This window comes from Nanorana parkeri, unplaced genomic scaffold (genome assembly GCF_000935625.1).
Source record: "Nanorana parkeri isolate BGI_ZX_2015 unplaced genomic scaffold, ASM93562v1 scaffold996, whole genome shotgun sequence".
Lineage (NCBI taxonomy): Eukaryota > Metazoa > Chordata > Amphibia > Anura > Dicroglossidae > Nanorana > Nanorana parkeri.
In genome coordinates, this window is record NW_017307264.1 from 243,198 (window position 1) to 266,298 (window position 23,101).

The 23,101-nt window shown below is 45.0% G+C and overlaps 1 protein-coding gene across 1 annotated transcript in view; it reads right to left on the reverse strand.

Moving 5' to 3' along the window:
• MYO19 (myosin XIX) overlaps window positions 1-23,101 on the reverse strand; it is a 68,148-nt gene that overhangs the window by 39,991 nt on the left and 5,056 nt on the right. Inside the window, exons 2-3 of the mRNA XM_018567014.1 lie at window positions 2,684-2,828; window positions 762-910 (exon numbers count right to left, since the gene is read on the reverse strand). Of these exons, the coding sequence (XP_018422516.1) occupies window positions 762-910; window positions 2,684-2,828 (294 nt within the window). The remainder of the gene's footprint in view (window positions 1-761; window positions 911-2,683; window positions 2,829-23,101) is intronic.

Consider the following 23,101-nt stretch of genomic DNA (forward strand, 5'->3'; position numbering starts at 1 on the left):
AAAAGGCAATGTGCAAGTCTTGTATTTTGCCTGAAGTCCACCTTTTAAAATGAAACCTACACTGGCCATTTTGTCCCTTTAACCCAAAAGTTGAAAAAACACTTGATTCCCGTATCCCCCTCCCAGCCGGGCTATTGTATTCTGACAGTGGTGAGTGTACTGAATGTCAGAATACCCGGACAGTGACTGCAGCTGATATTTTTCAGACAGGCTCCTTTGGACAAATTTGACTTTTGTCAAATGGAAGAGTGCCAACAGGGTCACATACTGGTTGAATTTCGGCCGGTGAATTCTGAACAAGGGTTTACATACGGGTCTCTTAGAGCAGATCAAGCAATGCAATAGCACAGGGAAGGTAAGTAAGCATTTCCTGCTGTAGGCTTCCTGGTAAAATATGTGCGCAGAGACAAAGAAATAATGTTTTGAGCAATATCTACAAGAGGACAACGGAGTTATTGCAGTAATAAAGCAAAGGACAAGGCTCAAATTGCCAAATAATATTTCATTCTAGTTTAGAGGTGAAAAAAAGAATGATTACATTGTGGTGCAGACATGAAAAAAGTAATGTTCCAAAACAACCAAGACAAATACAGAAAGGTTTTCTGAAAGTGACTTCACAAAGAGCCAAGAACTATGACAGGAGGCCTAAAAGAAGCCATAAGAAGGCTCTACACCACCTACAACTAAATTACTTTGGGGTGGACCAGTCATTTGAAATGGGTTGACTGTAATGAATAAAAGAAAAGTTGGTTTATAATTACCTGAGGCTGGGGTGCACTGTGGTACTGCTTCATGACTTCATTACTGTACAATTTATTTACTGGTTGAAAAGGATTTACTGCAATAACTGTACACCCAGCATTGGTATAGAACAGGTCAGCTGCATATCTTGCTTGAAGACATTTCAATACTGGAAGAAAACACAAATACCGAACAACTTGAAAATATGCGTTACTTTAGTTCACCAGCAATAGGCTTTTCCTTTTCCGTCTCCTCACAATGACAATGACCTGTGTACTCAGGACAAATACGGCTCCATATAGATTGTTGATGTTTGTACCCACTGCTAGCAGGTACCAGAATAATCACCAAAGGGTCACTCTCTGCAATCGTCCCTGTTCACACTCTCAAAGCTAAGCCCGACAAAACTTGCAACACAAGAAATCCCATTCATTTCAATGGCCCCTGTCCACTCCTGAGCGTTTTGTCGCAGGCTGTAGACCACTGGAAAAAGTACATGAGCTTTTTTTTCCGCAGATTACAGCACGTTTGGCCACATAGACTTCAATGGAAACGCACAACACAAGCGTTTTGCACATTTTGTAAGCGCATGTTTGTCTATTGACTGCAATATCTTTTAATCTGCCCATTAAACCATGTGCCTTCATTTACGCGCATGTAATACCAGGACCAGGAGTATCAACGTCAATTTACACAGTGGCCACTGGACTAATTTTTTAGTCCTGTATGGGCTGCTTGCCAAATTTCATGCTTCAAAATAAAATTTAACTATACAGGGTGCCAGTGTTAATGTCTGCGCATGTTACAAGCGTTTACAAGCTGCAACTGTCACCCATTCAAGTTATTGATCAGGTGACAGCCGCTGCATGTAAACGCCTGCACACCGCATGTGATATGATTACATGCAGTTAGGAATCAATCAGTATCCATGAATACACGATTGTGCTTCCAGAAGAGTGATTGTTTTTGTAACTGCATGATTAGGTATTCCTGCTGCAGGAAGACGCAAGTTCCTGACACAGGAAATAAAATCTACCCTGTTCCAAGCCCCCCCATAAAATAATATACTCCCCCACTCCCTCACCTGCTTACACTCTTGTAGGGCGAAGGCACGATCCCTGTTGATCCAGTGGTTGATTAAAAAGGTCTGGTGCAGACCTTACTAATCCATCCTTTCGGCTGGAGCTCAGATCTGTCAGAGGTCCGGCCGAAAAAAAACAGTGAGTGCCGGCGCTGACAGGAGCATCTATGTGGTCTGCATCCAACAGAGATGCAGACTGTAGCTGCTCCTGCAAGTCATGTGTCAGCGTGCCTGACTTGTCAGCTGGCTGCGAGCCATATAGTACCGGTTCGCGGGCCGGTACTTTGAGACCCATGCCCTAGACTAAATGCTAGACAAAACGTGCACCAATATGCGTGATATTGCTGATGCCTAGGTGTGAACAGAGCCTTACAGCTGCTGAAAAATTAAAAAAATCAGCAAGATAGAGAAATACAAAGTAACATTATTATTACTTTGGTATTACTCTGTTCCATTTAACCGCAGATCAAAGGGTGACTTTTGTTCTACATATGTTAGTTAAAGCAACCCCATAAGTAAAAAAGAAAAAACATTTTTTTAAAATAAAAAATATTTTGTTTTTATTTAGGCTATACCTTACCCCAATCAGCCCTAATTAGCTTATTCTTCCCCTTAGTTATTTTCCTGCTAATTTTTATTTATAGTTTATGAACAGTTATTATTAAAACTTTTTTCATTTTAGATTTTATTCATTTAAATGTGAAAAAAAAAATGCAAAATTGAAAACTTCATTTGTAAATAGCTTGATACACACACATACATATACTTTCTTTAAAAAGACATTCTTTTTTTTTTTTTTCTTTAACATGTGCATTGCAGTATGTCTGTATTACCACATTAATAAAACAAGAATGTTCTTACCTGTTTTAGTGGTCACAGGGTTTACTTTGGTAAGGTCATCATATGAGTGAAGTTCTTTCTCATCAATTAAAAATGCATTTATTTCTTCCCCGAATGATTCATTGAGATTGACAGGGATGGGCTGCTTCCTCATGTCTCCATTGGGCTGCAAATATAAATAAAATTAGAAAGTAAAACAATTGTACGCTCCGATTTATGTAAGATTTCACAATCCGTCTACAATTACTGCTCTCCAAAGCTAATCACTTTCTGTGCTTGGTTCTAAAAAGTCCAACAATAGACAACTCATTGACAGAATCACAACTGTCACGCTATTTAGCAGCAGTTTGTGTTAATCCAACCTTACCTTTTGTAATACAGGATGACTGTAAGTGTGATAATATAAATTGTAAATAGTATCCATTTGTATTTTTGGCATAATATAAACGTTACAAAGGTATTTACAAAGGTAGACAAGGTAGGTTCCTTGCAAAATTGAAAATTACCTCTAGGAAATGCCTACCTGCCAAAGTGTTACAATTTTCAAATCACAAATGGTTGGCATATTAGCCACCAAAGGTTTGCGCAGAGCTTTACAATGTAAGGAATACATTACAGTTACAATACAAATCATGGCAAGATGGTAGAGGGGGCCTACAATCTAAAAGGGAGGGGCAAGTGATACATGAGGAGGTAGCTGTGTGGGTATAAATTGTTGAGAAAGGTGACTGTTCAGTGGTTAGGTTGAGGCGGGATAGGCTTCCCTGAAGAAATTAGTTTGAATGGATCACTTAAAAGCAGTCAGAGTAGGAGACAACCGGACAGGTTGGTGTAAGGAGTTCCAAAGGATGGGAGGGAATTTAGAGAAGTCCTGGAGGGAAACATGGGAGGAGTTGATGAAGGAGCAAGAGGTCTTGGGAAGAGTGAAGGGGATGGTTAGGGTGATAACGTAAAAGTGGACCTAGCATTGAATATATTGTACTTCTCAAAAACATCAGTGTATTCCGGACAACGGCCAACACTATCTTTTTCCAGGCATCACCTTCTTCCTGGAATAAAATTCCTCCCTTACACTTTACAATGATGTAAATCGTAAGACCCCATTCACACTTGTGAATGTGGCCAATTTCCTGTGGATGATCGCCCATGGACACAAACAGTCTGTATCCAGGTAAAGTCATCTGCATGTAATCGCAACATGTGTGATTACATGCGAATGGCCTGCAAATAGCTGTATGTTGTGGCAGCTATCATTGTATTGTATAGTGCCTACCATCCACAGCGAATTGCATCAGTCTCATGGAGGATTCCATCCCATCCACCTATTTGTGAATGGGGCCTAATACCTATGTAGTAGTTTTTGTTCTACGGTATGTCACATACATACTTCAGTGCCAATAGCAAACGGAGAAACCACTTGGCCCGTGGTATTATCACCAACCACTGCACAAGGGATGGCAGCCCTCCGCAGATCATGTATATAAAAAAGAAAAAGGAAGAAAAAAAGAAGAGGCGCAGCTGCTGCATGTGAACTGGGTCTCATGTCAGTGTTTCCTTCTGGCTTTCATGATGGCAAAGTTTACTGCTGTGGTTTATGGATGCACATAAATTCAACTATTTTTGTGAGTAAATGGATGTTTTATACAATAAAAATTCCTTTATCATACAATATTACACGAGGGAAAGGCGCCTCTTTTTCTTACTTTTTGTATTTGTTCTATGCTGGGTGTACAAATGCTGACCCTCACCTCTCAAATGCTCCTTCTCCCCTGCAGCAGACGGATAATATTCTTTTCCCAGATTACACCTTTTAGGCCCAGCAACTTCAGAAGAGTTCAAGGACTGCTTGTTTAAAATAAATAAAATGCTGTTGCTTTACATAGTGACATTATGGGGCATTTTTGTAACGCAGTGAATGTGACTTCACGGTAGCTGAATAAAGTCGGGTATGCACGGTTAAAATTTCGTACGAAGAAGTCGCTTTCGTAGCGTTCGTTCGAATATCTATCAATTAGTATGGTGCAATTGACAGATGAAAACAACATTGTTCCCGAAAATTTTCGAAGGAGCATGTTGTAAAAATTTTCTCAATCAAACAAGTTTGTAACGGTGAATGTTGTTTTTTACTCAGAAACTCCATTCATTCCAAAGTAAAATGTTTTAATGTTTGCTTTTATTGAACAACATTTTGAACGACAATGAGCAAGTTTCTGATGCCAGTATTGTACGTTCCGACTGTATTTTCCGTACAAACGTTCGTGCAAAAATTTGTTGGAAATGCAACAGCATATTCTAATGTACTGTTATGTATTTTGAGCTGTAGATGGCGCCGTAGTGCAATGTTAGTCTCTTTATGCATGCTTATCTATGATACACAGGAAATTTTCCCACACACACTTCCTGCACAATGTTGTATTCACATGTAATGTCCTGCTAAGTAAAACTTAATTCAGCATTCCTCAAGATCTCAGTGCTTCATCTAAACGCATAACAAACAAAATCTAACCGTGAATACTCTACTTTGGTCATTGCAATTTAAAACACATGCAGCTGTTTGGCGAATATCACATTAACTGCTTTATAACTACTGTGTTTCCTCGAAAATAAGACAACTGTCTTATATATTTTTTTGGCTCAAAAAAACCAAACACTAGGTCTTATTTTCGGGGTAGGTCTTATTTTTTTTTAATGTACAACAATCCACACTTATTCATGTAGAAAAGTCTACATGTATTCATGTACAAAAATATGGTGATCAGGGCAATCAGGGGTGCCGTACCTTTCCAAGAGCAATTTGCTAACCAATCGCTGGCCAGAATGAGCGAACCGCACTTTCACTACAGATTCCTCACAGGCGGAGTGCATTTGGTATCACTCCGCCTGTGACAGGTGCCGACGCTACAGAGGAGACATCGGCTTATGCGGCTCTGCTCCCTCCTGTGCCGCCTCGCTTCCTCTAGCGCTGGCTTCGTTGGCACCGCTGATTCTCTCCTGCCTCTCCCGCAGCTCTTCAAGTTCCCCCTTATGCAAACCCCGGCCCTGGGAATGGTCACAACTAGGTCTTATGTTCGGGGTAGGTCTTATATTTTCGCAATTCCCAAAAATAGTACTAGGTCTTATTTTCGGGGGAGGTCTTATTTTTGGGGAAACATGGTATATATGTGCTAGGTTCCAAGTTGATGACAGGTTTACTTAGCTGATGCAAGATAAGTCAGTCAGTCACTTTGCGTTTTCCTCTTACAAAGACCTTTATAAGTTTCACTCCTAACTGAGAAATGCTGCACAAACAGGTAAGACCAGTTCAAATGTTGGCAAGCTGAGACAGCGGCAGGAATAAAAATAAAATTAAAAGCTCATAACTTTGTCTTATTCATTAATGTAAGCTGCTTTCAAACTAAAAAAGTGAAAAATGAATAAAAATATCAAAATGATACCAAATATGCCACTTATGAAACTAGATTGCCATGTTGTAAGCTGATGGGGGGAAAGGTAAAATGATTTTAGGTGCTCATGTAAACAGCACAGCCTATGCCAGGTTTACTACCTACATCCCTTGGCACAATCATCAAGTAAATGTACCAAGGGAGCCAGCGGCTACCCATTTCATCCACAGGGTCTACTAGCAAGAAAAGCAGCTGATTCCTAGTACAATGATATTGAGATAATAAACACCTTCAAGCATCCCTGTGAATCCCAATTTAAAAAAAAAAATCTCTACAATTTGCAATCGCCAGTTTCTATAAGTAAGGCAGAAACAATGGGAGTATTGAGTACTATTATTTATCATTACTGTTGCCCTTGAAAGCATAGTACAAGCTCTGCTAACGACATAATGCATGTTACTGCTGGCTCTGTAAGACAAAGCCATTACATGTACGTCTTCATTTTTTATTTCCTTACTTACCCATTTTTTATTTCCTTATTTATGAACAAGGCAGAAACAAACTCTTATTGACAAAGCAGGGGTGGACAAATTTATGTGGAATCTCTTTTTTTTTTTTTAGGAGTCAGCCTCATTGACCGCATCTAAAAGAAAACCTCAAAGGTTAGGCTTTTTAGGAAGCATTGGCTACCTGGCTCCTGGGAATTATTTAGCCTTGACATAATGGATGTTACTGCTGGCTCTGTATGTAAAGACGAGATCAATATATGCTGCTGTTCATCTTTTATTGTCTTACTTGCTAGGGGTGCACCAATAACTTTTTTTTCAGACTGAATCCGAGTACCAATACTTTTCCTCAAGTACTCACCGATACCAATTACAATACCTTTTTTTAGTGCCATGTGACAGTTTTTCTAAAACAATACAGACTAATGATTTTAGGACAGTGGTGGAGCACCAGGGCCCAGTCCCAACTGCAACCGCTGCGCCCCTGGTAGTTCTGCCATTGACTCAAAGCTGTAGACTGACTACAAATCCCAGCAATCCATTATACAGCAATGCAGAATACCACTAGCCATAGAGGATTACAAACCCCAGCAATACATTATACAGCTATGCAGAATAATATGAAGGTACATACTCTGTTGTTCACCAGGGCTGTGTGGCGTCTCAGTAGGCTGTGCTGTGTCTGACCAGTGCTGTAACAGGGTCTCAGGAGGCTGTGCAGGGTTGGATCAGGCCTGTACGGGCGGGAGTCATCAGGGCTGTGGGTGGCGGGAAGGAGAATTAGGAGACGTGCGGCCAGCACTATGAAAAGGACAGCCGCCGCAGGTCCCCAGCAGGCTGCCCTGAGGTCCCAGCAAGCACAGGACCTTATGGAAGCGGCTCCTGTTTAAAACTTTAAAGCGCTCGTATCGGTGCTTAGTGTCGGGGCATTTTCAAGAGTACTCGTGAAAATGCCCAGTATCGGTACTGATACCAATACTGGTATTGGTGCATTCCTACTAGATAGTCAAATTACCTGATACATACTAACAGTAGGAGGAATGAATTCACCAATGTTGAATCTGCCAACATACAGTCAGGGTTGCCAGCTCATTACTTTAAATAAGGACACATAAATTACAGGTTCTGGGGCAATTCTGTACTTCCTGCCATATGTGTTGTTCTTAAAAACATAAACAAATAGAGTATATGAAATATAGCGCCAGTAACAAAAATGCTTTATAGGACTATTCTGCTCTTCTTTTTGTAGCTAAACACTTAGTAAAGAACAAAAACCAAACCAGGGCCAAACATTTTGTTCAAAAAAGGAGTCATACTGCACTAAATAAGTCTTAATGCGGTATACCATCTGTAAATGCCTGGAGATCCTGCAATTGACTGCTGGGTGATAAATTCAAATTCACTGCAGTAAATTCCTTTGAGTATTGTTGAGTACCTTGCTCTGCTCTGAACCGGAATTGGCTAAAGAGCTGTGCCACCATGTACAGAGAGGTGGAGGGTAAATTACCCCATCACCGTTAATCCTCCTCCTTATTGATACTTCCACACCATTGGCTCCGGTGAATAGAAGAGCCCCTGTGATTACGTCACAGGGAAAAGAAGAGGATTTCAAGAAGCGCAGAGGAAGGGAAGTAAAAATAAAAAGGAGATGAGGGTGAGGGGGGGAGTCTTATCCAAAAAACAAAGCAAAGCGCCTTGACAACTTTTCCTTGCATATATCCTAACATCAGTAGCATTATACCCATTGGATAGATTTTCCCCCACCTTCACTTCTGGTGACAGCCATAACATTTTGGATATCCCTCACTTTCTCTCCCAGGGACAATGGTTCGAAGGGCAAACTAGGTTAGATCTGACCAACTGGGACACCGACAGAGGTTTACATGTTCTCCATGTGGTTGTGTGGGTTTCCTCCGGGTACCTTGGTTTCCTCTCACACTCCAAAGACATGCTGGACGTTTATGTGGCTCCTGTCTAAATTGGCCCTTGTACGTGTATGTTTGCATGTGAAATAGGTATCTTAGATTGTAAGCTCCTTGATGGTAGGGAGTAATGTAAATGTGCAGTATGTAACGCATTACATGTAAAGTAATGTAAAATGTCCATCCTATCAATATAAATGCCTATAATAAATAATTTCTTATCTTGAACTAAGAAACAAAAAACACTATTGTCAGAGGTGGACTCCAGAGCTATGCTTACTAGACATGTCAATTTTGTTTTGTTCCGAATGTATATGTGCATCCGAATTTCTGATTTTTAAGGCATCCAAATGCGAACAAATCTGAATGCTTGTTAAACTAAACTAATTTGGACATGTGACTGCTCCTTGGATTTTTTTTTGTGGCTGTTGGGGCTTGCACAATAGGCATGGTCATGTAACTTAGTCCTGAAACAAACATTTAGATGGAACTGAAAACCGAAGAACTGAATCAAATTTCGGATCCGAAAAACGAAAGAAAAAAAAAAATCCGAATGGATACGAAACGGAACTAATTTTTTTGCGTGGTTACATGCCTGATGCTCACATAGTGCTATCACCATAATAGTTACAAGCAGTTAACAGGTGACGAGGAAGCATGGAGCTGGCTTTCTGGCCAATCAGGAAGCTGGGGGTATGGGTAATGACTCGCCGCATGTCCAGTTTCCTGACCAATTAGGAAGCCAGGTGGCGAGTCATTACGCGGCACCCGGGTTTCTAATTGGCAGGGAAGCCGGTTCCATGCTCTCTCATCACCAAGTAACGAGGGAGCATGGATCCGGCTTCCCGAACAATCAGAAAGTCGGGGGGCAGGTACTTCCCGGCCAATCAGGAAGCAGGGTAGCATGTAACGACTCGCCGCCCAGCTTCCCGATACTGGAATTTCCAGTATCGGGATAGGCATCGGGAGCATTTGGGAGAGTACAAGTACTCACCCAAATACTCAGTATCTGCACTGATATCAAGTATCGGTGCATCCCTATTATTAATGTTGAAAAACTTTACTACTTTAACCTTGCATGCTTGTATCACAAAGAAAGGTGAAAGATACTGTAAACAAATAAAGCTATTTCTGGTCTACAGCGCTATTTGCATTGCACAGATTAGATGAGAAGTTTTCCGGTAATTCAGCCTTACCTGCATTATGTAATGTCACATTTAAAGATTCTGAATCCCCATTCCAAAGTAGATATAATACTGCAGTCTTACTCTTATTCTTTTCCTGGCAGAGTAGAAATGTCAATTCGGTGTCAGGCCTTATAGCAGAACTGTACTATGCAATCACTGAAGAATATAAAGCTGATCCCATAGATGCCACAACTCTGCACCAAAACGCAGAGTGGCTAACACTGTGCACAATCAATCCTTGGTATCGAACATGTGCCAGGAATAGGGTTCCTGCTGAAAACTAAAAGAAAAGAATAGCAGCAAACCCATATTGCAGTTTTACAGAAAAAAACAAACATGTTTTATTAGGGATTTTTACATACTGCCATGCAATGGCAAATAGTTTTTCCAATAATGCTTTTCTTTATTTGAAAATCCGAATATTGCAGTGACATCATCACTGTGCTGTACATAGTGAAAAGAGCAGAGCTGTCAGAAGGACCCAGCGACTACAGGCTGTCTGCAGAAAACTACAGGAGGGGTGGAGACAAGACCAGTCACCGACCATAAGGAGAGAGAGTGGGAGTAACTGGTCTCCCCCTTCAGTATTATAAATTGTTCCAACCTTTTATCATCTCTTTTGTGTAATCCTGAAATCTTTGTTTTGACAGTTTGTCCTGTCTTCTACCTAAGCTGATAACAGATATGACTTTCTTAAGCTGGCCATACACGTAAAGATTTCTAACATTCAGGCCCCGTTCACATGTAGCGAATTATCGCGCGATTTCCGCCGCGATATCGCGCATTTTTGCCGCGTGATATCGCTAGAAGTCGCCGGCCAATGGTATTCAATGGAGCTGTCTTAACTCCATGTCGCGCATGGCTCGTCGCGGTCACAAGTCGCTTCTACCGGACCCTTTTTTCGGCGGATGCCTTTTTTCTATGGAGCCCGACGGAGAAGGTCGCGCTACCGTCGCTGGATCGTCGCTGGAACGTCGCCCCGAAAGTCACGCTATCCCGGCCGTGCGGATCCGCTGCAAAAGGTATGTCGCTACGTGTGAATGGGGTCTCAAGCGTATGTGTTCGCTCACTTCCCGATCTATTGAGCCAACATGTGACAGTTTCATTGTCACACATCGGCTCGAACTATGAGGTTGAGTGAAAATCACTCACCTCATAGTTCTCCTTTAAGCTGGTCATACACATAAAAATGTCTAACATTCAATCCAGCAAGCCAAACAAGAAATGTCGCAATGGTCACATTCACAGATCCCCTCCTGATCGGACCATGTGAAAGGGGCCAAACATATATGTCAGTAGCAAGTGTGGGCACACAGGGCACACCTCACAGAATGAAAAGGTGCAGGTCTGTGTTGCTGTACAGAACTAGAGAGATATATTAGTGGAATTGTTTTCTGACCTATAAAAACCCCTCTTTCAACTATTCAAAAGTCAAATTGACAGAGAAAAATTTTTTGACCCAATTATGCAACAGTCTAACCAAAAATGTGATATTAAACCTTTGGGATTTTTTTTTCCCTTTTGAGAAAAAGGAGATCTACACTTACATTATCCGAGTCTTCTTCTTAAAATGGTCTTAAAATGGTCTCTTTCTTCCATCTCTAGACAGTCCCCAAACCACTGGCCTTTTCTGCCTGTCTGCAGGTGTCTCCTCTAGCTAGCCAGCTGCTGAGATGTTCCCAGCTGGGACCTGCGTCTATAGACACATACACAGGGCCCGGCAAGCCACGCCCCTGCTCCCTCCAGTGCTCTTCCTCCCAACAATTTGAATGATGGCAACAGGAGCACTCCACTGCCCTCACTAATCTCCTCCACAACCTGGAAGTTTGGGGAATGGCAAAGATCTTCCTGGGCCCAGTGGCAAAGGACCATAGGTAAGTGTTTGGGGACAGGGGAGCATGGAAAGGTACTGGGTATTTTTACCTTAATGTATAGAAAGCATTAAGATAGAACATGCCTAGCATTTAGTACTACTTTAAGGGCTGATTCACACCAGATGCAATGGAAAAGGAAGCCAGTGCAATAGCCTCGTTTTGAATCATCGCAGTATCACTGCATTGCACTGCGCTGGTGCACCGGTATCAGTGCATCTGCACTGTTTCTCTCCTCGCACCCCAGCACTTGTTATTTAGCGCAGCTTGCTGGGGTGAGTTGACCCTCAACCTTGAATTAATGTTGTGGAGACCATGGCCAGTTCTAAACAGTTTTTACACAGTGAAAATTTGCCATCTTATAAGTATTATATCAAAGTTTTAAATATTATATAGAAGGGTTGATCTTGAGCAGTACCTTGAAAAATCTACTTTGTCTTTACATTCCTTCTAAAAAGAATGTGTACTTCCTGACATGTGACTGTGCTTAGACGCTGTGGCTCCGTAGTTTAATAGCTGCATACCTGTTATATGAGATCATTTGACACAGGCCACCAAACTTTTTAAAAACAGAAGGCCAGGTCACTGTTCAACACATTGTTTGGTGAATGGACTGTATTCAGCAATAGTAAATTATTCCCAGCCTCAGAGGTCACTGGGAGAGAAGAGTATCAGTAGAGGGAAAAAAATGTCCCTGCATTAGTGGGGGACAAATGGACGTGCATCAGTGGTAGGAATGGTGTCACAGCGGGGGTAACGAAAGACCTCCGAAGGCATCGGTGTCAGCGGGAGTAACGAAAGACCTCCGAAGGCATCGGTGTCAGCGGGAGTAACGAAATGACCGTATAGGTCAGACCTCCGAAGGCATCGTTGTCAGCGGGAGTAACGAAAGACCTCCGAAGGCATCGGTGTCAGCGGGAGTAACGAAAGACCTCCGAAGGCATCGGTGTCAGCGGGAGTAACGAAAGACCTCCGAAGGCATCGGTGTCAGCGGGAGTAACGAAAGACCTCCGAAGGCATCGGTGTCAGCGGGAGTAACGAAAGACCTCCGAAGGCATCGGTGTCAGCGGGAGTAACGAAAGACCTCCGAAGGCATCGGTGTCAGCGGGAGTAACGAAAGACCTCCGAAGGCATCGGTGTCAGCGGGAGTAACGAAAGACCTCCGAAGGCATCGGTGTCAGCGGGAGTAACGAAAGACCTCCGAAGGCATCGGTGTCAGCGGGAGTAACGAAAGACCTCCGAAGGCATCGGTGTCAGCGGGAGTAACGAAAGACCTCCGAAGGCATCGGTGTCAGCGGGAGTAACGAAAGACCTCCGAAGGCATCGGTGTCAGCGGGAGTAACGAAAGACCTCCGAAGGCATCGGTGTCAGCGGGAGTAACGAAAGACCTCCGAAGGCATCGGTGTCAGCGGGAGTAACGAAAGACCTCCGAAGGCATCGGTGTCAGCGGGAGTAACGAAAGACCTCCGAAGGCATCGGTGTCAGCGGGAGTAACGAAAGACCTCCGAAGGCATCGGTGTCAGCGGGAGTAACGAAAGACCTCCGAAGGCATCGGTGTCAGCGGGAGTAACGAAAGACCTCCGAAGGCATCGGTGTCAGCGGGAGTAACGAAAGACCTCCGAAGGCATCGGTGTCAGCGGGAGTAACGAAAGACCTCCGAAGGCATCGGTGTCAGCGGGAGTAACGAAAGACCTCCGAAGGCATCGGTGTCAGCGGGAGTAACGAAAGACCTCCGAAGGCATCGGTGTCAGCGGGAGTAACGAAAGACCTCCGAAGGCATCGGTGTCAGCGGGAGTAACGAAAGACCTCCGAAGGCATCGGTGTCAGCGGGAGTAACGAAAGACCTCCGAAGGCATCGGTGTCAGCGGGAGTAACGAAAGACCTCCGAAGGCATCGGTGTCAGCGGGAGTAACGAAAGACCTCCGAAGGCATCGGTGTCAGCGGGAGTAACGAAAGACCTCCGAAGGCATCGGTGTCAGCGGGAGTAACGAAAGACCTCCGAAGGCATCGGTGTCAGCGGGAGTAACGAAAGACCTCCGAAGGCATCGGTGTCAGCGGGAGTAACGAAAGACCTCCGAAGGCATCGGTGTCAGCGGGAGTAACGAAAGACCTCCGAAGGCATCGGTGTCAGCGGGAGTAACGAAAGACCTCCGAAGGCATCGGTGTCAGCGGGAGTAACGAAAGACCTCCGAAGGCATCGGTGTCAGCGGGAGTAACGAAAGACCTCCGAAGGCATCGGTGTCAGCGGGAGTAACGAAAGACCTCCGAAGGCATCGGTGTCAGCGGGAGTAACGAAAGACCTCCGAAGGCATCGGTGTCAGCGGGAGTAACGAAAGACCTCCGAAGGCATCGGTGTCAGCGGGAGTAACGAAAGACCTCCGAAGGCATCGGTGTCAGCGGGAGTAACGAAAGACCTCCGAAGGCATCGGTGTCAGCGGGAGTAACGAAAGACCTCCGAAGGCATCGGTGTCAGCGGGAGTAACGAAAGACCTCCGAAGGCATCGGTGTCAGCGGGAGTAACGAAAGACCTCCGAAGGCATCGGTGTCAGCGGGAGTAACGAAAGACCTCCGAAGGCATCGGTGTCAGCGGGAGTAACGAAAGACCTCCGAAGGCATCGGTGTCAGCGGGAGTAACGAAAGACCTCCGAAGGCATCGGTGTCAGCGGGAGTAACGAAAGACCTCCGAAGGCATCGGTGTCAGCGGGAGTAACGAAAGACCTCCGAAGGCATCGGTGTCAGCGGGAGTAACGAAAGACCTCCGAAGGCATCGGTGTCAGCGGGAGTAACGAAAGACCTCCGAAGGCATCGGTGTCAGCGGGAGTAACGAAAGACCTCCGAAGGCATCGGTGTCAGCGGGAGTAACGAAAGACCTCCGAAGGCATCGGTGTCAGCGGGAGTAACGAAAGACCTCCGAAGGCATCGGTGTCAGCGGGAGTAACGAAAGACCTCCGAAGGCATCGGTGTCAGCGGGAGTAACGAAAGACCTCCGAAGGCATCGGTGTCAGCGGGAGTAACGAAAGACCTCCGAAGGCATCGGTGTCAGCGGGAGTAACGAAAGACCTCCGAAGGCATCGGTGTCAGCGGGAGTAACGAAAGACCTCCGAAGGCATCGGTGTCAGCGGGAGTAACGAAAGACCTCCGAAGGCATCGGTGTCAGCGGGAGTAACGAAAGACCTCCGAAGGCATCGGTGTCAGCGGGAGTAACGAAAGACCTCCGAAGGCATCGGTGTCAGCGGGAGTAACGAAAGACCTCCGAAGGCATCGGTGTCAGCGGGAGTAACGAAAGACCTCCGAAGGCATCGGTGTCAGCGGGAGTAACGAAAGACCTCCGAAGGCATCGGTGTCAGCGGGAGTAACGAAAGACCTCCGAAGGCATCGGTGTCAGCGGGAGTAACGAAAGACCTCCGAAGGCATCGGTGTCAGCGGGAGTAACGAAAGACCTCCGAAGGCATCGGTGTCAGCGGGAGTAACGAAAGACCTCCGAAGGCATCGGTGTCAGCGGGAGTAACGAAAGACCTCCGAAGGCATCGGTGTCAGCGGGAGTAACGAAAGACCTCCGAAGGCATCGGTGTCAGCGGGAGTAACGAAAGACCTCCGAAGGCATCGGTGTCAGCGGGAGTAACGAAAGACCTCCGAAGGCATCGGTGTCAGCGGGAGTAACGAAAGACCTCCGAAGGCATCGGTGTCAGCGGGAGTAACGAAAGACCTCCGAAGGCATCGGTGTCAGCGGGAGTAACGAAAGACCTCCGAAGGCATCGGTGTCAGCGGGAGTAACGAAAGACCTCCGAAGGCATCGGTGTCAGCGGGAGTAACGAAAGACCTCCGAAGGCATCGGTGTCAGCGGGAGTAACGAAAGACCTCCGAAGGCATCGGTGTCAGCGGGAGTAACGAAAGACCTCCGAAGGCATCGGTGTCAGCGGGAGTAACGAAAGACCTCCGAAGGCATCGGTGTCAGCGGGAGTAACGAAAGACCTCCGAAGGCATCGGTGTCAGCGGGAGTAACGAAAGACCTCCGAAGGCATCGGTGTCAGCGGGAGTAACGAAAGACCTCCGAAGGCATCGGTGTCAGCGGGAGTAACGAAAGACCTCCGAAGGCATCGGTGTCAGCGGGAGTAACGAAAGACCTCCGAAGGCATCGGTGTCAGCGGGAGTAACGAAAGACCTCCGAAGGCATCGGTGTCAGCGGGAGTAACGAAAGACCTCCGAAGGCATCGGTGTCAGCGGGAGTAACGAAAGACCTCCGAAGGCATCGGTGTCAGCGGGAGTAACGAAAGACCTCCGAAGGCATCGGTGTCAGCGGGAGTAACGAAAGACCTCCGAAGGCATCGGTGTCAGCGGGAGTAACGAAAGACCTCCGAAGGCATCGGTGTCAGCGGGAGTAACGAAAGACCTCCGAAGGCATCGGTGTCAGCGGGAGTAACGAAAGACCTCCGAAGGCATCGGTGTCAGCGGGAGTAACGAAAGACCTCCGAAGGCATCGGTGTCAGCGGGAGTAACGAAAGACCTCCGAAGGCATCGGTGTCAGCGGGAGTAACGAAAGACCTCCGAAGGCATCGGTGTCAGCGGGAGTAACGAAAGACCTCCGAAGGCATCGGTGTCAGCGGGAGTAACGAAAGACCTCCGAAGGCATCGGTGTCAGCGGGAGTAACGAAAGACCTCCGAAGGCATCGGTGTCAGCGGGAGTAACGAAAGACCTCCGAAGGCATCGGTGTCAGCGGGCCCTACATGCATAGACTCCTGATTGCAGAGGATGGTTTACTGCCACCAGCAGCTCATAATTAGGGGACCGCTGATCTAAGGTATTGAATATCCAGCTCACTTCTGCCTCTGATGGCTGCTATTCTAATGAGATTTAGACTGAGACTTGGTAATGTCTCTACTGTGCTGCCAGATGTTTTTCAGAGAGACGTATGCTTTATGCGTGGACCTATGCTACCTTTACCTTGCCTGCTGCTTCTTGATTATTACCACACCAGGTATCAGATCACCAGCCAGAGGGGCAGGTCTGAAATCAGAAAGCAAAGTCCTACTCCTCTACAAAGATGACCGCTTTAATGCTGAAGGCATGTAAAGCCAGTCAGGGAAAATAAGTAAATAAATAGATAAAAAAGGAGGCCAAGAACACGCCGAAACAAACTGAAGCTCTAGCGCTTGGGCAGATAAAAGCCATGTAAATGTTGCTAGGAACTTATAACTGCAAAGCATTGACCAAATGCATACCTCATAAAAGATAATCTAGCTAAAAGGTATTGGTGTGTAATAATTATAAGCCATTATGTGTATTAATTACAAGCCATGATGTGTAAGAATTACAAGGCATAAGGTATAAGAACTATGTCATTTAATCTTAGGTTTACCTTGTGTTAAAGTTGCATACATTTGACAGGACGTTTCAGAAAAAAACATTCCTAGCTAGGGGTTTAGACAAGTCTAGACAATTGGTAAAAGTGTACATAATGCTGGCCATAAAACAAGAACTGGCATGAGCTCCTAACATATGTCTAATTCAACAATACACATATTTGAAAAAAAGCTAACCACAGACTGAGCCCTACCACTTACACTGACATATGTCTGTCCTCACAACTATTGCCAAGGTGCTGCTACATCTTTTTTTCCTGCAGTCATACAACATATTAAATCAGCATGTGCACAGAAAAAAGGACTGATAAGTTTTCTTTTCTCTGTGAACCACTGGTAACATCTACGTAGTTTAGTCGCATATCAAATCAGAAATAGAATAGCCTGTTGCCAGAATAAAAAGAACCCATCAGGAATGGGTCATCAGAATCTGAACCCCCATCTACAGCAGTGCAGTCTCTCCTCTCAGGGCCGGTGCAGACCTGAGGGATCCGGGACGCGCGGTCGTGCACAATTGCAGACAGCTATTGGCCTGCCGCAACATTGATTTCATTGGGGTACATCCGCACGGCAATCGCAGAAAAAAGGTACATGTACCTTTTTTTTGCAATACATTATGCGCTACTGTTTTAGCTGCGATTGTGTTTGGATGCATGGGCAGGAATCGCGGTGGTAAACTGTGCGATCCGCACGGCGCGACTGGAGTGCCATTAGAAAATAATGGCACCCTCAGTGCGATCGTCGGTGATGGGCAACTCAGTGACCGCGTGGTAATCCGCGCGGAATCGTGCACGATTGCCGCTTGGTCACAGATCATCCAGGTGTGAAACCGGCGTTAGGGATAATTGTGTGTGTGTGCGCTATTATTCATCTGTATTTTCATCCTGCCAGAGCAGAAATGGCTGATCAGTGCTAGGCTACAGGACCCCATGGAGGCTAATCCATCTGCTTTGTTAACTCATGGCTGATAACCGACTCTGTCAAGGTTTTTGGAGAAGAGCACAACTGTCAGTTAACAAAAGCATTTCATTTTCTTTCATGTAATCCTGACAGGACTTCTGTTATATGGCATAATAAACTTATCAGCAATGGGCCTAGGCAGAGGAAGGGCCTTGCAGCCTGACATTATAGCTGGACGTACATTGCTAAAAATTCAAGCTGTTGTGGCCATGCTAGTACCATCTGGCTTGACAAAAGTTCATTATCTACTCTACTTTTGTCAAAGAATCCAGGTGGAAAATTGTTGGCCAAACCGTGCATGCAGCCAAGCAGCTACAGTCACTGTTCGGGTACTCTGACAGCAATGGCAGGGAGACTCATCCATCCATGGAATTTAGCATGGATGAAGGAATCTCAGTGTAATCTTATACAGTTGTACTCAAAAGTTTGCATACCCTGGCAGAAAATGGGCCTTTTTGACATTGATATTGAAAATATGACTGATTATGCCAAAATAAAAAGTGTCTTATTTAAGGCTCGTGATCATATAAAGCAATTTATTATCACATAGTTGTTTAGCTCCTTTTTAAATCATAATGATAAACAGAAATCACCCAAATGGCCCTGATCAAACGTTTACCCTGGAATGTTTGGCCTTGCTACAGACACGCAAGGTGACACACACGGGCTAAAATGGCAATAAAGGTTAATTTCCCACATCTGTGGCTTTTTAAATTGCAATTAGTGTCTGTGTGTAAATAGTCAATGAGTGTTAGCGCTCACGTGGATGCACTCATCAGGCTAGATACTGAGCCATGGGGAGCAGAACAATCATTTGGGATACAAAGAAAAACCCACAGGTAACCTCAGGAGAAATACATGCTGCTCTGCAAAAAGATGGTGTGGTTGTTTCATGGAGCACAATACTTGAACAAAAGTGAGCTGCATGGTTGAGTTGACAAAAAGAAGCTCCAATGCCACAAAAAAAAGCCTGTTTACAACATGCTCAACACGTGGACACGCCTCACAGCTTCTGGCACACTGTATTTTGGAGTGATGAAACCAAAAAGAGCTTTATGGTCACAACCATAAGCGCTATGTTTGGAGAGGGGTCAACAAGGCCTATAACGTCAAGAATACCATCCCCACTGTGAAGCACGGCGGTGGCTCGCTGATGTTTTGGGGATGTGTGAGCTCTAAAAAGGCAAACGGAATCTTGTACAAACTGATGGCAAGATGAATGCAACATGTTGTCAGAAAATACTGGCAGACAATTTGAATTGTCTGCCATTATTGACCCTCCAGTGGTTACAGCAGAAAGGGGTGAAGGTTCTGGAGTGGCCATTCCAGTCTCCTGACCTTAATATCATTGAGCCATCTAGGGAGGTCTCAAACGTGCAGTTCATGCAACACGACCAAACACTTTGTATGACCTAGAAGCATTTTACCAAGACAAATGGACAGCTGTACCACCTGCAAGAATTTGGGGCCTCAGACAAATATTACAAAAGACTGCACGCTGTCATTGATGCTAAGGGGGCAATACACAGTATTAAGAACTCAGGGTATGCAGACTTGTGAACAGGGGTCATTTCATTTTTTATTTGTTGCCATGTTTTGTTTTAGGATTGTGCCATTCTGGTATGATCTACAGTTGAATATGAATCCAATTAAGAAACAAAAGAAATGTGTTTTGCCTGCTCACTCATGTTTAAAAATGGTACATATATTACCAATTCTCCAAGGGTATGTAAACTTTTGAGCATAACTGTATATTTCAGATTGCCCTGGGATCCCAAAGGTCAGGGGCCTTATAATCTGTATATACAGACTTCCTGCAAGGTAGTTGGAATTTGGCCCTGCCCATCCTAGAATTTATCACTGTTCAATAAAACCACCCATGAGCCAATTAATGAGCCACAGAAAGCAGTGTAGCCAAGTAGAAACTGCTAGAAGGAGTTCCATATTGCTACATCTTGAAGGGATGAGCTAGTACTGTTGGGTGCCATTAATAATGCACAGATGTCACTTCACTATGAAGAATCATCATGGGTGCCCTAGGGACCCCCGGGCGGAATGGGTGTCCTAGGGACCCCCAGGCGGAATGGGTGTTCCAGGGGTATATATATATATATCACAGCATAGTCATATGTCTACAACTGCAGTCACATGCTTTTTCAGTCTTATGGCACCACTGCTCCTGTACTCTGGTCTCATAGAGGCATTGCTGGAATTACATGGTTGTAAAAACAACTGTAACCAGTTCATTTTCCACCTAAGCATGTTTTTCTACTTGTGATCCATAACATTGGGGTTTTCCCTTTTAGAAAATGGAGAAATTCCATTATCCCACTGCCTTGTTAAAAGGTGAACTCTAGCCCAAAACCAATGCTCATAGTTTTGGATACTATGTGGAAGAATAAGCACATCTTGCCAATTTTTACTGCAGTCTGTGAAGCTACTGGAATTTTCATTCTTTTTTTTCACAGTGCTCAGAATATTATCTTAAGAAAACATAAAAGCAAATTAGCAGTGAACTCGTTAAGTTGGCAAATTATATATATAGATCTCTCTCTCTCTCTCTCTCTCTCTCTCTCTCTCTCTCTCTCTCTATAGAGAGAGAGAGAGATCTATATATATATATATCAACATGATACTTACATCACATGTGCTAAAAAAGGGTTTCAAAATTGGAAGTGTATCTAGGGGCAAAACTTTTTTTGTTTTAAATCTAGTGGTGAATAGTTAGAACCACTGTCAAGTTGCTCCCGCTCGTGATATTTATCCTCTCTATTTGTCCTGGTGACCACTGTCACCTGTACTGAAAGCGAGGGAGAATATAAATGTTGGAGTTGGGACACTCGTTTCAGTGACAATGGTCTAAAAGGGGATTTCCTTCTTTCCCCATCATGACGTACAAGCAAAATGAAGAAAAATAAATGTTTGGCTTTGGATAAACTGTAACCAGATATGCAGGCATATTCTCAGGAAGGCTAAGGCTACATGCCATTACATTCTCTTGCTAAGAGATTTATCCAGATTGGGTTGGATTTGTTTAGTTTTAAACAAAACATGAAGTGACGGGAAATAAATGCAACTGGGACAAAGGCAGCAATGAAAACAAATATTTGAGTGAAAAAGGTTGAGGACCTTACCGCTTTCTGTATCCTCATGAAGATTTTGCCTCACTTCCTGTCCAGGTGACAAGACAGGAAGAGAAATTAGCGTCCTCAGCTCAGCTGTACACCAATGTTCAGATGTAATTGCATATGGACCGATGACCTGGGCAAATGATTACCTCAGGACTCAATGGGTTTGCACTCAGGACCAATTATTTGTCCCTAGCAGCAGGTAAATTACTCCATGTGCAGTTACATCCAAACTAGGGCGGCAACCAACGAATCATTCAATCAATAATAATCAATTATGAGAATAGTTGTCAACTATTCTCAATATCGATTCGTTGGTTGGATCCCCTAGCTCTCTCCTCCATGCTGGGAGGAGGGCACAGCAAGCAGTGGGCAGGTGCAATAGCCAGGCTGCTATTGCAATTTGAAATAACCAATAGCAGGCTGGCTATTGCACCCGCCCACTACCTGCTGTATTTACATTCAGCTGCCGTTTGCAGAATCTTGCCACTGGCAGTTGTTATTCCCCGGCTGAAGCTATTCAAGCACCATATGCTTACAATACAATTATTTTTAAAAAATGTAACCACCTCCCTTCCATGGCCGTTCCTGGACGGGAGCCTTATAGGAGTGGGAGGGCGTCCTGCCCCTCCCCCGCTCATGCCCGACGCCCACGAGTGGGGAAACCGTGTGCAATGTAAACAGCCAGCGATGGCTGTTAAAATTCAAGCAATCGGGCGTCCCGATCGCTTCTTGTAGCTGCGAGTGTGTGCCCAACCCCGCCGTCTCCACCGGTCCCAACCCAAGATCCTCTGTGCCCGGCGACGCTGTCAGTGGAGATCAATACACCATCTCCCTTTGATCTCCTCTCTGGCCCCCGAATGCAGGAAGTGATGTATATTACATCTCTTCCTGCATTCAGGGTCACTCTCCGGTTACAGATGCTGGTGGAAGCTGATGAAGCAGATCTCTGCCTAATCAGCTTCTCTGGGGGTCCCTAGACCCCTGATGTCTCCATAAAGAGGACCTGTCATGTGAATTGGCTATCACATAGGGGATAGTCCCCCATGTCAGCGGTTCTCAACCTGTGGGTTGGGACCCCTTCGGGGGTCGAATTACAATTTGCCAGGGGTCGCCGGGAGTCTCCCGCTATTAGATAGCGGCTCCCGGCCGCCCGGGAGAGAAACACTTTCTCCTGGAAAGTGCTCTGCTTGGAATGCATAGCTAGATTCCTATTGGCTATTTCACTTTGCAATAGCAAACTAGCTATTGCACCCGCCCACCGCTGCTGCTAATCAGCAGAGGGGGACCTGCAGTTCTCCATTAGGTCCCCGTCTAGTGATTATCATCATTATTATTAATAATAAAAGCGGACACCCTCGGCTTGTGTTATATGGTTTGCCATTTTAGCTGTTACAACAGTGGTTCTCAACCTGTGGGTTGCTGTGTGATTTCTGCTGTGCTAGGTGAGAGTCCTCCTCAGCCCTCTCCTAACGCAGCAGTGTCAGTTCTCCATTACCGTTGGGGTCACCACAACTTGGCAAATGTTACCAAGGGGTCCCGGCCCTAGAAAGGTTGGGAACCACTGCCCTATGTGATAGCAATAAAGTGAAGGGTAACAAAAAAAAACAAAAAAAGTTTTTAAAAAAATTTAAAAGCATAAAAAAATAAAGAAGCTAAAAAGAAAAATTGTCACAAATAAAAAAAGTAAAATAACACAATTTTTTTTTAAAGTCCCCCCCCCACATACACATGCAAACTTGCGTCAAGTGTGCCGATGTAGCATGTTCGTAAGATAAAAGCCAGATGGGCCGGTGTGCGTGCACACTGCCCGTTCGGCATTGCGGTTAACGGAAGCCCGCCCCTCAGCGGGGCGGGCTTGCGATCATCGCAAGTACGATCTACCTGTCCAAGATAGGCAGATCGTACGTTTTTTTAAGTACCTTACAACCATCGCAAGACAGAAGTTTTGCGATGGTTGTAAGGTGTGTGCCCAGCCTTAGTCACAGAGTAAATCACTGCTTTGCAACTTGCAAAATCACAACCATAGACCGATGCTATAATATATACTTTAAAAGCAAAACGCCAGCCAAATAAAATCTTAACCCTTACAGTGGGACTACCCCCCCCCCCCCCCCCCCC